Source organism: Calidris pugnax, unplaced genomic scaffold (assembly GCF_001431845.1).
Source record: "Calidris pugnax isolate Ruff unplaced genomic scaffold, ASM143184v1 scaffold14, whole genome shotgun sequence".
Taxonomy (NCBI): domain Eukaryota; kingdom Metazoa; phylum Chordata; class Aves; order Charadriiformes; family Scolopacidae; genus Calidris; species Calidris pugnax.
Genome location: NW_015090793.1, coordinates 8,052,754 through 8,070,723, shown reverse-complemented (window position 1 = coordinate 8,070,723; position 17,970 = coordinate 8,052,754). Strand labels below are relative to the sequence as shown.

The window sequence follows — 17,970 nt, the reverse complement described above, 5'->3', positions numbered from 1 at the left end:
AGCATGATCTGGTTCACTTTTCCAATAGTACTAGACTTCTTGAATTTATAAGGAAAAATTGTCTAATGAAATGCAAGATGCGAATGTGATGTGCCTGATGCTGCTTCTAGTACTTATCTTTGGTTTAGGGAGGTATAATTCTAAGACTAAGTATATTCAGCTGTTCTAACAGCTGAAAATGCCATCTATTTCTGAGAGTGGTCTTGTTCACTAGAGCTACTGTAATATTTGTCATATTCAGCATTGCAGTTGTGTAATTTTTGGCGTTTTGCTGTGGAATCTACATAAAAATGAACTCGTTCAAAATTAGAGTGCCTATTAATCAAACACTTTAGTACTGGATTTCTCTTTGTCTAGTGAATTATGGTTTCTCAGTGTATTTTTTTCAGTAAGGTAGGAACTGTCGCAACATAACGTGTATGCAGCTCTGAAATAACTTCTAATAGTGCCAATTCAGAATGGATCCTGTTCATATCATTTGGGAAAATCTACATAAGTCTTTTTTTCAGCAGAAATATGTGGGGAAAGAAATTGTTACCCAGCTAGTTGCGTTTGCCTTGATTGGTATGAATGCATAAAGCTGCTGGTAATTAAAAAGTAGCATAGGCATATTAGAGGTTTGCTCCGGGCAACTTTGATACTAGATTGCTGCTTTTTCTTCAAAATAAACCATCTGCTTATGATAGGTACTTGAGGAATCTTGTAGCCTACCCATTGCCTAACTGTTTTTTAATATAGTAACTTTGTGTTATCACCTCAGTGTTGGATGTTGTCAACAGAACTATTGTAAGCAATTAAAGGTCTGGAGTTTGCAACATTAAGCAAATGAGAGAAAGTATACTGGAGGCTTTAGGTCCTTGTAGGACTTTGCTTAAAGCTCAATAGTTAGAGATGGCTAAGTAAAGTAGATTCAGATTCTCCACTTCAGCAAATGTTATGACCTTGTCATGGTCCAATTGACATAGTAGGCCAAGGTTTGAGGAAACAGCGCTCCTTAAAGTGTAAACTGCACTGAAGTGATCAGGGGATCTGGTCACTTTCTTTGCAAAGCTGCTAGGTTTAATCTTTACTTTTTCTCTTTTTTAATAGTTCTGTTGTATAAGTAGGCTCAGAAAAATACTGTCACTGTCTCACTATCTCAGCGCATGAAAATGCCGTCTTCCAAATACACTGTAAAGTCTTTTTGTAAAGTACAGTCCTAAAAACCAGAAGTCTCTCGAACAAAGTCTTTTGTACCTCTGTATTTCAGCTCTGTTGAAGAATGAACTGCTGTGTAAAGTATCAGTAGAACTTAACAAGACCTTCCTTTTTGTTTTTGAAGGACTTGGTAAATATTGAGATGTTTTTGACTGCTAAAGAAGTGGAAGAGTCATTGGAAAGACAAGAGACCATGACTTGCTTGGCTTGGTGTCATGATAACAAATCCAGGCTCAGAAAAATGAAGGTATGAAAAAGTAATGTGTTCATGTCTTGCTGAAACTGTTTCCTAAATATGTTTCCTTATCTGCTGGGATATTTGATACGGTCAGTTTGGCTTAAATTATAGAACTTGAATGAGGCCTTGTATAAAAGTAAGGACAAAAAGTACAAAAACTCTTCTTTTAAGAAGGTGTAGGTAGTTGGAGCTGAACTAGCTCATGCAAATGTCAAACCTGAAACTGAGTGATAGGTCATCTTATGGAAGCCAATGTTGCCTGAACAAATTATGCTCAAATAAAATAATTATTCAGTTGTTTTTATTGTGATTTACAAACATCTAAATGCAGAAGTATGTAGTGTCTTGATGTACATGAACTTAAATTTATAATTCTTTGTTTTCTGCTGAAAATATAACTCAGTTTATGTATGAAAGTATCTTAAAAGGGAGTTTAATTGGTAAACCTATGTCCTCAGGCTTAACACTCAGAGAAACTTCATACGAGTTTTTGTATTGCTATTTTTCAACTGTTGTATATAAGAAAATTAAATTCAAGTAAAAAACTAACTTTCTGTGAGAAAATACTGTTGAAATGTTTGGTTTTTTTCAAAACCAAAAGCCAAGTCTAATCAAGTAATAAACACAGTAAGTCTTTCTAGCCATTGAATATCGTGACCTGAACATGATGTGTGCTTGTTCCTGTGCAGTTGGTTTAAGTTTCCCTTGTCTCAAATTCTGCATTTCAAAAAATGCTGTAATGTGTTATAGGGCTTGCAGAAATCTGTTTTTAACTGATATTAACCAGAATCCCTGCCTCCCTCAAAGATGTTTGTGTCTTATTTTTTTTAAACTAAGCGCTTTCTTTAACCAAAAATGTTTGAGTGCACTTAATGATAAGCAAAGAGTGACATTCTCTGTCACTCAGGGGCGCCAAAATGAGAATGAACCGAAGATGGGACGCAAAAGTAAATCGGACAGTGATTACTCTAAAGAAAATGATGATCTTGTTATGGAAACCATTAAAGGAAAACCAGAATTGGTATGTAAACACTTGCATAATTATACTGCTAAAAAAATCCCCCTTGTGTAATCTTAATATGTTAAGTAATATAAGAAATAAAATCTGAACGTCTTACTTTTTCATCAACAATCTTCAACAAGCAATAAATAAGGAAAAATCTTCCCCATATCCCTTTTTTGGAAAATGCCAACAACAACAAAAAAATCTATTTCTGCAAGCCAGAAACCCCAGCAGCACAGGGAAAACGAGCTGGTGAGCCCCATCCCCAGTGGCTGTGCAGCAGCAGCCTCCAGCTGTGGCTGGGGAAACAGGAGGGGCTGGGGTTGCAATGGCATCCGGATTCCAGCCTGGCCAGACAAGCACTGTGACGTTTTTCCATCACATGTGACCCGTCGGTGCCTTCTGCTGTAGTTTTCATTCAGGAATGCTAGCTGTGGTCAGGCTGCCTGTATTTACAGACACAAACAAACTGCTGCTGACTGAAATACACCATTCCCATGACTCTGCTTGGCACCAACGTTGCAAGGGTGAAGGCAGATCTGGTTACACAGTAAAGCAAAGCCTTCTTGCTCTTAGCATCCCTGCAACCCTCTTTTTTTTTTTTTTTTTTTTTTTTTGAACAAAGAAAGCTAAGGCTGTGAGAGATCAGAGTTGGAAGACGAGAAATCACTATGCTTCTTATTGAAACACAAATAAACATTTCTTCTGTTTCTAGTTGCTTAGCTACTCATCAATGTTAATGTTCTAAAATCCCAGCCACCACCTTTATGCAAACCTAGTCTAAAAATTAAGCTGTTGGCCTGGGAAAGCACATGTTTCTGTAGTCTACAGATATGACCTATCTAAACTCTTGTGAATAGCTGCTATGGAACTGTTTGAAGGTATACAAAGTTGAACTGTATGTATCATGAGATTGTCTAGGACTCTTTTCTTCTAGTTACACTTGTCTGCAGAATCCATACAGCCATTGGCTTGCAGCTTACTTGAAGATTCATAAAAACAAAACACAAACTCTGAGGACTGTTTTGGGATGTGGGTTTTTTGCTGTTAAAACATTTTAACAAAATACGAAGCCCTAGGATTTAGTATTGTGAACAGTTAAAAAGCTTGATCAGTCTTTCAGGAGGAATGAACTTAGCCAAAATTTTAATTGAGGGTTTTAGGCTGATTGGAGTAACAGCGAATTTTAAAATAGTCCTACTTGAAAATTTCAAATAAAGCAGAGAAGAAATTTTTAATCTCTGCTACACATGGGCTTGTGTACAGAAAAATGCATGGTTGGAAAATAATTGATTTTCTATGCTTTAAACAAGTATATTTTTTACTTATGACAGAATGCATCATTTTTATGTTCAAATAGCTTACATTTTAAATCTTAAAATAAGCAATTGTTGCAGTGTGTGCATTAGTCACCCCAGGCAGTTCACTGATACAAATTTGGAATTGCTCAAATTCCTACTGAAGTCACTGAGGAATTTTGATAATATTGTGCTGGTGGACAATAAACAAAAGGCAACTATTCACTAGAAGCATAGGGGAAGGAAAAAAAAAATTGCCAAACAGAACAGGGTAATTCAAGGAATACAGTTCTTTTCAAGACTCAAAGGACTTTGGGTTTTCATTGTTTTTTTTAAGGTTATAAAACAGTTGACTGTGTCCCTATAAAGAAGCATAGTGACTTGTTCTTTTAGGGGGGGAGAATCTTTTTCTTTTTAATTCCACGTGTTCAAAGTTTTTTTATAGATTTTGTGAACTGGTGATGGAATTTGATTTAAAGGGACACTGTCAACTTCATTAGGCTTCAAATTTTACCTTTTTCCAAAAACAGGTAAATGCCACTTGGTCTTCTTGTTTGAGACTTGTTTCCAGCATGGCTTTTAGATGTTTGACAAGAAGAGCGGGATAGAAGTTTGAAGAAAGGGAGGGAGGGGATTGCAGCAACTTAAACTCTATGCTGTTTTTTTATTATTGTTGGGGACTTTCAAAATAGTGTTCAAAGACTTGTTTCTTCCTTGCAGTCTTCTGGGTAGACCTCTCTAGTTTAAATTATCACATAGCCCCAAACTTCTGTTGAATCTACTACTTTAAATTGTAAGAAAGTACAGAGAAACCACGTGCTACTCTCACTTGCCTCTCAGGTAATGATACTTTCAGTTGTTAGGAAAAAGTTCATCCCTGCTAAATACTGAAGTTTTGAAGGAGGCAAGAGGAGAAGGCTTTTGTTTGCTTTTAGGGAATTCTGTGCTGATGTCTTAAGCTCAGCATTTCAACTTTTTTTGCATGAATGCCTAAAAGCAAGCAAACGAGGTTGCATGTTATTAACACTTTCTTTTTTTTGTTGTGCACACATAGTACTTAACATCCTGTGCAGTGCAGTTTTGGCACCATCTAAGACCCTGTCTTGTCTTTAATCTCAGAGCTGTCTGGAGTTCAGCCTAAGGATTCAGGAGTTCATTGAACTCATTCGACAGAACAAGAGACTGGATGCTGTGAGGTATGAACCTAGGATCCTTACCCAACAATTTTTCTTAACAAGATGGTATTATGCTACATTAGAAATGTGACTATTACTGCAACACGCAGAAGCCCCACTGCTGGAAAGGATCTTGCAACTGTTGTGATCACTCTTTGTATTTAAGTTGGGGTTGAATGTTTATTGTGGTGGTGTTTTTTTTTTTAAAGGCAAGGTGTCATTCCACAGATGCACCTTTTTATAAACTTCAAATTTGTCGGTGAAACCCTGTATCTTCTTACTCTTCAAAAACAATGTTTAGAATATTAAGCCGTTTTATTAAACAATTGTATTTTCTGGTGGCATACAATGTTATGAACATATTTACCCTTAACTTATTTTCAGGAGGTACAGCTAGCTTCTCATAGGAACTCACTTTAGTTTTAATCACAAAATATACTAAAAGGTTAATAAAAGACCCATATAAAGGTTAACATTTCAATTTTGACTTCTCTCCTGTTTTACTATGTATTGAATTTTGTGTTGTACAAGTTATGCTTTAGGCCAGGTTCACCTTTGGTATGGAATGGATTATTTGGAGTCCTGTATTGTCATGTTTGTGGGAATAACAAGCTACATTGTTACCCCCACTCCCTTCCCCAGGCCCCAGATGAAGAAACCAACCCAATACCCATTTTCACCTCTTTTGAACTAGTTCAGGGGGGGACAACTTGGAGAGAAGTAACACTGCCCGGGGTGGTACGGATCTGTGACAGAACTAGAGTCAGACCTAATCGCTGCCTGACTTCAACCACCAGACATTCCTTCTGGCAATGCTTCAGCACATGAAACAATTTATGCTTTTAGGTTAGTGTGTTGGACTAACGTTCCAGGGTAACACAGGAAACCAGTTCTGATATTGCGACTATAAAATGTGTTGATGATTCTGGTAAGCAGTGATCTTCCCAGTACCACAAAGTATGATGTAGGTGGCAGAGCTACTGGAGATTACACATGAACAAAGGAGAGAGGAACTCACAGCAGGTTCTGTTTTGTAAGAATATTTAAACTGAGGGAGAGATGACAAGTTTTATGGCCAGACTTGCAGCGTTGCTCATACATTCCACTGATAACGCTCTTGCTGCTTAACATTTCTGACAAGTTTTATGTTTAAGGAAGTTGCAAGTCTTACTGCCTTTAAAGGCAGACTTGGTACTCCAGAAATGGAAACCAGCAGGAGGCTTGTGTTTGTGGCAAAGCTGCTTTTTGGTCAGAGGAGCACAGTTATAGAAAACATAAAAAGTATCATAACATGAGCACAGACTGAAAGCATTCTAGTGCATTCCCAAGTTTTAGATGTAGAAACTCTTCTGCAGGGCAAACCACATCACATAACTTTTCTTGAATAGAAGGAGTTAGAGAGTCTTAGTTGTTTAAAAACAAGAATAAAGGAAAAGGTAGTGCAAGTAGGTGGAGAGGCCAGTTTAATACTAACACCACCCCCAAAATTACCTTAAGTTTTAGGGTTTCTTTTCTAGTTGCTGTTTATAATGTCATTCAGATGTGTTGCTTGCTTTGAGCTAACTCATATCATTCCTACTTTGCCCTACTTGGACCTACATCATCGTTGTTTCGGTCCCAGCCAATGCAAATGTGCAATCTGATAAACTCCAGCTAATTTTAATGTTAATAATTTAAAAAAAAAAGCCCCAAAAGCAAAAAAAGCCCAAAGAAACAAACACCACCTAAACCCCCAAAATCCTGCATGCTACCATTTAGATATGTGCACTTACATTTTGGTAGAGTTCTCAAATCCTAAGCAATAGTTAGGTGCTTATGAAAAGGATGAAGGACACTCAACTACATTATTTGTCTTCTGAAGCCCATGGTGCTCTTTATATCCAATGAATACTGTGCCTTTAGGTTTATTCTCTGCTAGGTTTGCTTCTTTGCCAAATGTGTAGTCATGCATCTTAACAATTGAGTAGTCCGTGCTCTAAAAACTGTTGTCTTTGAGCTGCAGCTTCCTTATGTAGCTTGGAAACCAGAGGACAGGCGTGGAGCTGAAATAAGGAGATAGGCTGAGAACTGGGTCAAAGTAGATATGGTCATTCTGTATTTTTTGGTTTTTACTGGATATTTGTTTCCTTCAGATTCCTTTTCCACATCAGAACTGGTAAAATTGGCAAGTTGTCAGCCCTCAAGAGGACACAGTGCTCTTGGTGTGGAATAACTTGTACTGTCGTAGCCCCTGAGGTTTAAAGCTGACAGCTTCTATTTACATTGCACTAGGGCCTCCATAGTGAATGTTGTTAGGGGTGAAGTGTGTATATTCCATATATCTATTGAAATTCAGGGTTGACATATTTCATACTCGGCAATTATAACTTGCCAGTCAACAATGCTGCTTTAACTTCATAACTTCTTGTAAAATGAAAAGGAGCTACAGAAGACCTTCTGTATCTTAATTCACTCCTTTTTAACAGGATGAGTTTTGATAATTTTGTACATTCAGAATCTAACATCTCAGCACTTCCTTTAAATAACACGGCTCAATGTTAGTTTTCACTATTTCATTCTACTTCAAAATAAATGTGTAATGAATAAGGGAATATATTTTGGGAAGGTGTAGCATAAATCTCATTGCTTCTAGCAAACTGTTGCAACTTGGTTGGTTTTTTTTTTTTATTAGCTTGCTTCTGTTAAGTGCCTGCAGCACGATTCTTTCAGTATTGTGTCCATGGTGCAATAAATAGGTCAGGCATCCATTAGAAAGCAGAGGAAGAGGCTGTTTACCAAGTAGTTTCCTGTATGAGTGGAACTCGGAGAACTGACATTTTGTTGAAACGCAGCTGGTGTTTAAATAAGTTTGAAAGCTTTGCTTACTGCCTGCTGAGAACCTCTGAAGTGACATATTGCTTTTAGGTTAAAATTGATGTGAGCTTTTAAATTATACATCTTATTAAATAAATGTTTGAATTTCTGTAGCTTTGTAGAATATGAGTACAAACAGACCTTCCTCTAAGGTAGCTTATCAGAGTGGTCTTGAAAGTGCAAGTTTCAAGCATGTACTATTTCCTGAATACAAAAAGTAAATCTCATAAGCTTAAGTAACATCACAAAGTTTTTTGTCTAGTCTCATCAGCCTTTAACTCCCACAGTCTCTTTAGGTTTTTTTGTAAAGCTCATACCTATTACAGTAACAATGAATGACTGATGACACTAATTTCATACTTTTGAGGCTCTTGCTAATTTCATTCTGGGAAATCTGACAGCATTCTGGTACTTTGCTCTTATGGGATGCTAGAGTTCTTGGCTAAAAGCTTAACAAAACACCCTTGCACTTCTTGTTCTTGGAATATGAAGGACAAAAGGGATAAATAAAAATAGCTGATGCACAGAATTAAGAGAAAAGGGCCACAGTCCTTTCATTTTAGTAAACTTCTCTCCTACAAGGGTGAATAAACACAGGCTCCCTTTATTTTTATTATGGGATGGGGTTGAACAGGTGTATAAAAATAATAATAAAACTTTTGAGCATAAATTTTGCTAGTAGTCATAATCGTCTCTGAGATAAAGGCATTCAGGTATTGGTCAGAAAGAACAAGTCCTTTCATGGTAATATCTTATGTTTGTGTTCAGTTACTGCTGCTTGATAAATATGTTCATTCTTGTATTCAGGCATATGTAGATATACACATACACATTGTATAGTGTATACACTTTTTTAACAACTTAATGTGCACTTAGTAGACAGTAAACTGTAAATCTTAAAGTCTTCATAAATATCCTTTCATTCTTGGATTTGTCAAGTACAGTATGTCCGCTGTACCTTCGTGGGCAGCTGTTTCAAACAAAAGACAATGAGCTTTGTCCCCACAGAGTTTACAGAATCATTCTGGAATTTGAAAAACAATTTTCTACCTTTTACTTTGCTCTGTCAGAAGAATTTAGTTTGTGGTTTCAGTGATGGTCCACCAGCCGTGATTCAAAAAAATAATTTAAAAAAAAAAATCCCCCTGCTCTAGCTACACTAACTAGTGTGTGGTAATGGTGGTAAAAACCATTGTAAATAAGCATTGTAAGGTTCATATGTACCTCTAAGAGCATAACGTTTGCACAAAGAGATGGAAATACCTGGATGAAAAGAGAAGGGGTTAATAATGGCATGAGAGCAAATTAGGTGTTATTTAAATTTTGTGCATTCACAAGTACTCACATGTACTGTTTCTTGCTTCCCAATCAAAAAAAGACTTCAGAGTGCTATGAGTTAACAAACTTGTGTACACACAGTGATTATACATCATACATACACAAAGCAAAATGTTAATTCTAATTCTTCTTGAACACATACAGTAAGTGTGACAGTATTTGCTTGTTGCAGCTCAGGGTCTTCCTGTAAGCCAGGGGATGTACTGTTGAAATGCTGTCTGTGTGAGCCTTTTGTCGTGGCCTGATGGGAAGTAGGACCACAATACTAACGAGGCTGGTGTAAAGCCTGAGTACCACTTCTCTTGTAACACCATAGAACACAAGTGTACAGTGATCAATTCTTCTAAGAGGATTATTTTTTTTTCTCTTCTCCCTCATGTGTGCACACATAGTAATTTAGCTTAACTGGTAGGTCTGAATTTTTTGCTCTGCCTAAGCTTTCTGTTAAACAGCTATCACTTTCATCTGCAGCTCTGCACAAGCACTGATTTTAGCTTTCCTCCAGTACATCCAGGCTGCCTGGTCTCTCTTCTCAGGCCGTGGGTTTTGCGTTTCTGCTCTCATAGCAGTAATCACCTGGGGAGCAATATTTACATTCCTGAATTGCTCACCCAAAATAGGAAGCTGGGTGGAAACAGTCTGTCCTACATAACTTCCATTGCTTCCTGGTTTGGGTGGGGGAGGAAGTAGGAGCACTGAAACACTGCTGAAGGGACTGTTCTCATGGTATCCATGACCTAAGTGTAGTTAGTGGAACACAGAATTGGAAAAACACCCCAAACTTAACTAGATTTTATTTTTCAATTCAACCCATGAAATGGGCAATTGGAAGAAATCTGTATATTCCTAAAAGTAATTTGTGACCTTAAATAGATTTTTAACAAGACTCTTTAAAAAAGTTACAAAGAGGAAGCACTTACCAGAGTACTTCAGATATGACTTGATAGCTTCCCCTTAATACGAACTGGAGAACATATGGCAATAGGGAAGGGGAGACTTTTCTACAATTACACAATGCTAGAAATTCAATATAGTGATGGTTCTGTGCTCAGTCTACTGTGCAACATCTGGGCACCACTGGAAACAGGAGCTTTTAGCAGAAATGCTGAACTAATCCAGTGTAAAGGGTGGAGGGTTTTCCTGCACATTTAAACTCCAACTTGACGATTGGTGATCTTGGGAAGACTGGATAGGGAAGGCTTTCATACAGGGTTTTTAAATAGTTGAATATCCTTATAATCTGTTAATGATTCTCTGGTTTCTTAGTACTAATTTCCTGAAAAATACTGAAGTTTGTATTTTTGCTTGATATATGTTTCTGGCAATTCTGTCACTTCTTTCAAATATCCAAGTTTTCAGCCTCTTATAATCAATATGCATTAAAGTACAAAAACTTGTACTGAAGTTCTACTTTTTATTTCCCTCGCAAAAAAATTTGCTCTTAACAAGGTGTTTTTTACCACATTACCCTGCAATTTCTTGTAGTCTGCACAGAAAGCAATATTGCTTTCTAGCCTATACAAAAAAAAAAATTATTCAAAAGTAAATATTCTCTCAAATGTCAGAATAAGCAAGATAGATATTTGAACACTCTTGATGTTTAATGGTTTGGAATAGCTGATTATCAAACTGCATTTATCTCACTTGAGTGTGTGCCAAAGGAGTAAGTGTGATACATTGGGCTTGCATAAGCAGAGAGATTTCTTCTAATAATCACGGATCTGTCATTCTAGATGTAGGTGAGGTAAGACTTCATGCTACAGTTCTGGTTTCTAAGAAATGACAGTATAAAATTGCGAGTTCTTAAAGTCATTCTTGCCTTCACATTTGCAGGATGTATTTTTTTCAAACCCTTTAAATCTATCACCTTTTGGAATTAATATATTGAGAGCAGAATCTAGAGGTTTTCTCTGAAATATTACATAACTATGTAAATTTACTTGATTTAGAAACAAGACTATCAAAGTATAAATTCTGTCTTTCAGGCATGCGAGAAAGCATTTCAGTCAGGCTGAGGGAAGCCAGCTGGATGAGGTTCGACAAGTGATGGGAATGTTGGCCTTTCCTTCAGACACCCATATCTCCCCCTATAAGGTAACATTATTTTTGAAATTCAGCAGTACAGCAGAATAATAAAATACATGCTGCAGTTCTTTTTCCTTACAGGAAAATGCATTGATAATCTGAAGACCAAATGTTCTAATTTTACTTTCTAAACCCCACTTCTGTATTATTTCTTAATTTTAATCACCAGTCCTTGCCTGTACGTTGATCTCGGTAGTAATTGTATTGTTGCAGTTGGATCTTAATAGTAAGAGACAGATTGATACTGAGCTAGGCTTACCACAGACCCAGCAATAAATATCTGTGGGACTGGAAGCATGATATGGAAATACTCAACAAGAGACAGAAGGTAGGGAAGTATAAAGAAAAAAATGAGACAGTTTTGTTCACCATACTAGGCTGTGGCCTTAGACTAGCAGCAGTTCTTAATTCTACTTCTCAAATTACTGTTCTTGTGGTGGTTGAGATGGAGAAAGGAAAGAAGACTTGAATGATCTGAAAGCAGTATTTTTGATGTTTAAAAGTGTTCATTTATTTGGATTATACAAATTAATCTAGATGTTAATGGTAATATCTAAATCTAAATTTGAATCAAGCAAAATTCATAGGTTGTTACTGTATCTACAGATTTGAGTTTGTTTTGTGGTCCTGTGTAATTCACTTTTTTTTAACGTGGCATCAGAGGCAGAAGGTAGACAAGAGTTGAGCTGGCAAAGCAAAACAAGAATCCTGTGAAATACCAAGCCAATATGTGGCAATGCCAGTCTAAACGTGTTTTTTAACAACTGATGAATAAATCAATGGTTTAACAAAGCAAACACACCAAAAAAAAAAAACCCAAAACCAACAACCCACAGAATTAATGTGAATTTCTTTAGTAATCCTGGAGTCCTAGAAGGATCCTTGTATTTTTTATTCTACATTTGATGTGAGTAATGAGCATAAATGATAGATCTGGGTGTAAGACAAAGTTTATCATTGGTTTAGTAGTTAGAAAGAAATAGGCAGGAAATAAAAATCCTGTATTTTGTTCTAAAACCTAGTTTGGACAGAATGTTGCGATGAGGGAGAGCAAGGAGAAAAGCTTGTTACTGCTTCATGTACAACCATACAACTGGAACAAATTCCCTACTATTTTTTATGGATCTGCTATAAAACATTCTAGTTTATGGAATTTATGGTTTGGGTGCTCTAATAATTACCTACATAAACAGAATCATAGAATGCATGCTTGTTTGGACATACTTTTAATATGTTGACTAGGTGGTTGATGCATAAATGGATTCTTAAAATGGCTTTAAGGAAAATTACTTTATTAATCCAAGGGAAGAATTATCCTCTATACCAAATGGATAGAGCTTTTTCCAGCTTTTTCTATCTCTTAGGACTTTGAGGCAATCATATTTAACATTGTGGCAAAACAAGCTTTTTTTTTTTTTTTTTTTTTTTTTTTTTTTATGCCCTTTGAACAAGCTTGTATAGTTGGCTGGAGTTTCTCCAACTGGACATTTAGTAATCTGCTACTTTTGTGTCCAATCATCTAGGCCATTAATCATAGGCTTTTCTTAATCACTAGTAGTACTTTATCTCTTCAATATGGATCTGTTGTAGGCTTTGTCTGTTACATCTTCTCAAGAATTGCCTTAAGGTCAGAACAAAAGCTTCATCCTGGAACTTGGGGAACATTCTGGCCTTAGATAGGGCAGGTGATAGAGCAAACAGACATGCAATCTGGTGGCAGAAACAGGAGCTTTTTGTTTCAGTTAAGGCAAGATACGTGTATGCATTTACTTTTGTTCCCATCTGTATAGGTTCTCAGTCTCAATTCTGCTTGTTGGTTGGGAGCATTTCAAAGTCAGACAAATATAGCTTTTTGTCCAGGATTCTTTCCTTTCCTGTGTATTTGCCTCTGAATCTTTCTGCCTCTTCCTCATGTGAATTCTTCGTCCTTTTGTGCTGGTTTTTCTTCAGCCATAGGTCCACAGTTGATCCAACTGTTTCTGCTGCAAGACCTTTTCCTTTTCTTTCTTGATTATTATTCCTGGGGGCTTTTTTGAATCTCTTGAAATCCATCACTTACACTTGTGCCCTTTTTCAGCTTCTGTCTAATTCCACTTTCTAAATGCTTGTCTGAAAAACATGGCAGGACTGGTTTGAGAGCTCTTCCCTCCCTCATCCAAAGATGTTCACAGTTTAATGGGAGCTGTTAAAACTCCATTGATCTGTCTCCTATCCAACAGTTGTTTTGTCTGTGTTCATGGAGACATGTAACTTCATAATCTCGGCTAAGATTTACTAGTTGTACATAAACCTCTTCTCCCCACTGATTAAGGAGTCAGTTTTCAGGTAGAGAGAAGGGATGGAGAAATAAATCTGCACTGACAACTGCTGTCAAAATCCAGTTTAACATTTCTTTAAATGTTGGCCTTTTGTAGTTCTACAAGGCGCTTCCCAAATTTATCTGAAATATGGCTCTGTCAACATGTAATTTTAGAATAATGATGAAAAATTTCTTCATAAAACAGTAACAAAAAAATAAATTACTATGATAACTTAAATCCTTTGGATAAAAGTTCTCAGGCCAGTCTCTCATATTCTTGGAGTGGGACAATGGCAGGATACAGGCTACAGAACAAGGTAATGTTGGAGTCCCTCCTTCTCTGGGGTCTTGACTTGAATGAACAGGGAACTGAGGAGAGGCAGAGTGGGCCAAGGTGGTACAGAGTAAAGAATAAAAAATAGTGTCTACTTCATGGTAAAGTCATTGCCTAGTTTTTTTGGTATAACATGTTTTGAATTTGATGCTGCTAATTTGTGTATTGTCTGTCACTAAGTCTTTGGTTTTCTTTAAAAGCCTATTTTATGAACTAATAAACATTGACATATTTTAATATATTACTTCTAGTTGCCTTAAAGTGTAGCACGCACAGTTGATAAAATGAATGTATTTCTGAGTGAAACATTGTCACTTCTCATGACCAAATTATAAAGGAGAAAGAGGTGATGGCAGAAGAAAGGATTAGGTCTTTGCTTGTGTATATATAAGATAACAAGTATATTTTTCAAAGGGTCTTCACTACTTACGTGACTCTTTCACAGCATTACTTTTAGGGTTCAATATATCCTTGACCTGTGGATGTAGTTCGTGCATCCATGAAAAAAACATCCCTACTTTAACTACTGTTCCCTGTTTTTTAGGTAACGCACAGCATTACAATATATATTAAAGAATTTTATCCTTAAATGCATAGCTTACCTAAGCTTTCTCTAACTGGGGGTTGTGCCAGCTCTTCAAATTAAAACCTTTTTACAAAATTATGTAAATATTATATATTACAAAGAGGTATCAGCAGAATTAGCCTGACTGCAGGTAAAAAAACATTTCTGACTTTTTGATGTTAATGGTTCAGAGGCTATAGAGCAAACATTCCACAGTACTAATGATGCTTCATAAGTAGGCCAGCAATCTAGAAAACTAAATGCAAGAAATAGCCTTACCAGGATTTACATACCTTAATTAGAACATTTGGTAGATGACAGGAAGATTGAATATTGTTACGCCAGCTATTTTAAGTAATACTTGATTTAAATCGTATTTCTAGTAAAGTAGAGTAAAAGGTACTTCTAAACAAGTACATTAATACTGTGCATTAGCATGTATACCTCTGGTTTGTGGTGGATTCAGTCTAGTGAGTTTTGCACAATTTACCACTCCCAGGCTTCCCCCTCCCACCCTGGGACAATTAGATTGAAAACAACTTACAGTTGTGTTGTTTTTTAACAGGATCTCTTGGACCCTGCTCGATGGAGAATGCTGATCCAACAGTTCAGATATGATAACTACAGACTACATCAGCTGGGAAACAATTCTGTTTTTACTATAACACTCCAGGCAGGCCTTTCAGCTATAAAAACACCGTATCCTTTAATGCAGATACTACTGTCGAGTGCAAAAAAGCATTGTGGTTTTTTTCAGTCTGGATGCTTTGCAGAGAGCTCAAAGAGGGAAATATGACACTTGAATATTTTTGCTCAGGAGCTGTTTAAGTGGAGTATGAAGTGGTCTCTCTATTAGGTTAAAGGATATTATAATAAATGGCATTATCATTAAAAAAAATAATAATAAATCCAACAAGCAAGCCCAAAGCAAAATTTTAGGTGAAATATACGTTGGTTACTAGCCTATCTCTCTTTCCAGGTGCCTTAAATTAGTGAATATATCTGCAAAAGTAAGTTAGCTGGGTCAGAATTATTATTTTTTTTAAGCACTTACACACAAATTTACCCTGTCTGGTTTTATGTGAATATTCAAATTTATCCTGCATCTTTTAAAACTTAATTGGATTTACTGCGTGCTATGGTGTGTTAGAGAAGGGCTGGTGCTACTGAAGTGTTCTACATCAGAAACTCTACCTGCAGAGGGTGCCAGACACTTTTTGCTCTTTTTACTCAAAACAAAGTAAGCACTTGATTGGTTTAATGTACACATTAAACTTGAATTAAATGGCCCTGAACGTTCTATAACCTGGGCTGTATTTGCACAGTTTACTATCTTATGCTGTTAACTAATTGTGGTTGCATTCTGTGGTGGCTGATCCTTAACTTGCTGTTAAACAGACAGTGTTATAAAGAGGATGGGAGCTCAAAAAACCCAGACTGCCCTGTGTGTAGCAAATCCCTGAACAAGCTGGCTCAGCCTCTGCCTATGGCACATTGTGCCAACTCCCGACTAGTCTGCAAGATTTCGGGGGATGTAATGAACGAAAATAATCCTCCTATGATGTTACCAAATGGATATGTCTATGGATACAATGTAAGTGTTGAAATCAATGACTTCCTGAGGTCTGGAATAGCAGTGGTTGTAATAACTTTCTATATGGAAATAAGAGTTTATAAATATAAACTCAGTCAGAAAGCTAGAAATACCTTCTATATTCACATCTTCTTACAGTAGTATTTAAAGGACTGTATATTTATGCAATTAAGTTGGTCTTTAAATAAGTTAATGTCTGAATATATGAATTTATAACATGAAATCAAATCACATTGGAAATTTTTCACTCTGGAGAGCAATAACGTAGAATAAGTAACTTTTGTGGGCATAGATATTTTGGCCTCAGACTATAACATCTTTTTTCCCTATTCTTAAAAGCTTATTTACTAAAAAACGCTTTGAGTTACTATTGTGAATATTGTTTTTTTATTTCGCTCACTCTCTTTTCAGTCTCTGCTTTCTATTCGTCAAGACGACAAAGTAATTTGCCCAAGAACCAAAGAAGTCTTCAACTTCTCACAAGCTGAGAAAGTCTACATCATGTAGGTCCGTAAAACACGTGCTGAAGTGCCGCTGGAATTTTGACACAGTGTATATTGGCAGACCCTGTAAAGGGGGGGGCCTTAATGTGTGGCAAAGAAGCAAAACCTGCCACCTTGGGGATCAGACCTGTCGGTGGCATTATTGTTTCTTGCGACCAAAGATCAATGAGCAACAATAAACACTCTTTAAAAAAAAAAAAAAAAAAGAGAGGAATTATGACTTAAGTTTGTACTTGAATAAAAACAAAAAAGAAATTTTGATTGTTAAGGTTTTGTAACGTAAAGTCAAAAATTGGACTCTTCTCAAAAGTACTTTCATCTTCTAAAGGATAACTTTCTTTAAAGATGGACGCTTGCACTGGGGGAAAAGTGACAACAGATTCAAAATTAAATCCATTTTTCTTCCCTCTTTTTCACAATTGTCCAAGACCCTTTTGTTATCAAAGATTTCAGTACTACCAATATGTTCTCCTTTAAGCTCCTCTTTGCCTTCTTTACGATCCTCTCGTGAAGTAATCCTGAACGTGAATTATGTAACTTATTTCCATGGGAAGACATTGATGTCTTTGACACAAGACTGGCTTCTCTGGAGGATCAACTGGGGACTGGTTTGAAGGAGTATGAAGTCTTTTTTCCAAACCCAAATATTTTAAGGAGGTTACAGAAGTATCAAGAGGAAGTGAGAACATTTCAGGCAAAATCCAATGCTTGTTTAAATGTTCTTTTTCCAGTCTACCATAGTGTTAAAGTCCTTCTAAAGTTATTAGTTATGTGCATAGGGTTCAATATGAAATCATTAGTGCTACTGCCTTATTTCTTGCTTTGAGAATGTACTCACATGAAAATGAGCTGGTATTCTTAAGTGTTGGGCGAAGTTTCTGAAGATGCCTTGCAGGATGATTACATAATTTTAGGGTCTAAATAGTATTCATTACTGAAACTAATAGTTCAATTTTAACAACTACAGAACACATCCTTATGACTTTTCAAAAGAATTAAACCATTGTAGTTTAAACAAAACCATATTGTAGAGGTTTGTATTTAGCGCTTATTTTTGCATGTTGATGTTGATTAGCTAATAAAAGATTGTAAATGTAAAACATGTTAATAAAGATTGTTTTCCATTTCTTGATTATATAAAATTAGAAAGCTGCTTTGTATTTAAATGTAAAAAACCTAACTCTCTTATAAGGGTCTCTCTTAAAAGGAGTGCAACTAATAAGTGTTGCTTTTCTTAGTGTTCTGCAAGATTAAAAAAAAAGCAAAAACAACAAACCCAAAACAAAAAACAACCAAAAAACCTCCACCCCACCCTAATCATAAATGTTGTTCTTCAGGCTCTAGAATCAGAGCGTCTCAGGCAAATAACTATTTTTTGGTTTAAACTTTTCATATATGAACAGTATACTCCAGTCTACATTCCTGTCCATTTTTTTCCTGTCACTTCCTAGAAGAGTGCCTAATGTCCTAGAGGCTTTCTCTTAATAA

General features: G+C 36.3%; 1 protein-coding gene across 5 annotated transcripts in view; it reads left to right on the top strand.

Moving 5' to 3' along the window:
• The window catches only part of MAEA (macrophage erythroblast attacher), a 53,723-nt gene extending 36,108 nt beyond the window's left edge, over positions 1 to 17,615 (top strand). For 4 of the 5 annotated variants that reach the window (XM_014966817.1, XM_014966820.1, XM_014966819.1 and 1 more), the window contains 7 exons: positions 1,322 to 1,444; positions 2,343 to 2,456; positions 4,856 to 4,932; positions 11,088 to 11,196; positions 14,951 to 15,084; positions 15,784 to 15,979; positions 16,391 to 17,615. In XM_014966817.1, coding sequence (XP_014822303.1) covers positions 1,322 to 1,444; positions 2,343 to 2,456; positions 4,856 to 4,932; positions 11,088 to 11,196; positions 14,951 to 15,084; positions 15,784 to 15,979; positions 16,391 to 16,486 — 849 coding nt within the window. In that variant the 3' untranslated portion in view covers positions 16,487 to 17,615. The remainder of the gene's footprint in view (positions 1 to 1,321; positions 1,445 to 2,342; positions 2,457 to 4,855; positions 4,933 to 11,087; positions 11,197 to 14,950; positions 15,085 to 15,783; positions 15,980 to 16,390) is intronic. The other variant, XM_014966818.1, reaches the window with a different exon arrangement.
• The last annotated feature ends 355 nt before the right edge of the window (positions 17,616 to 17,970 follow it).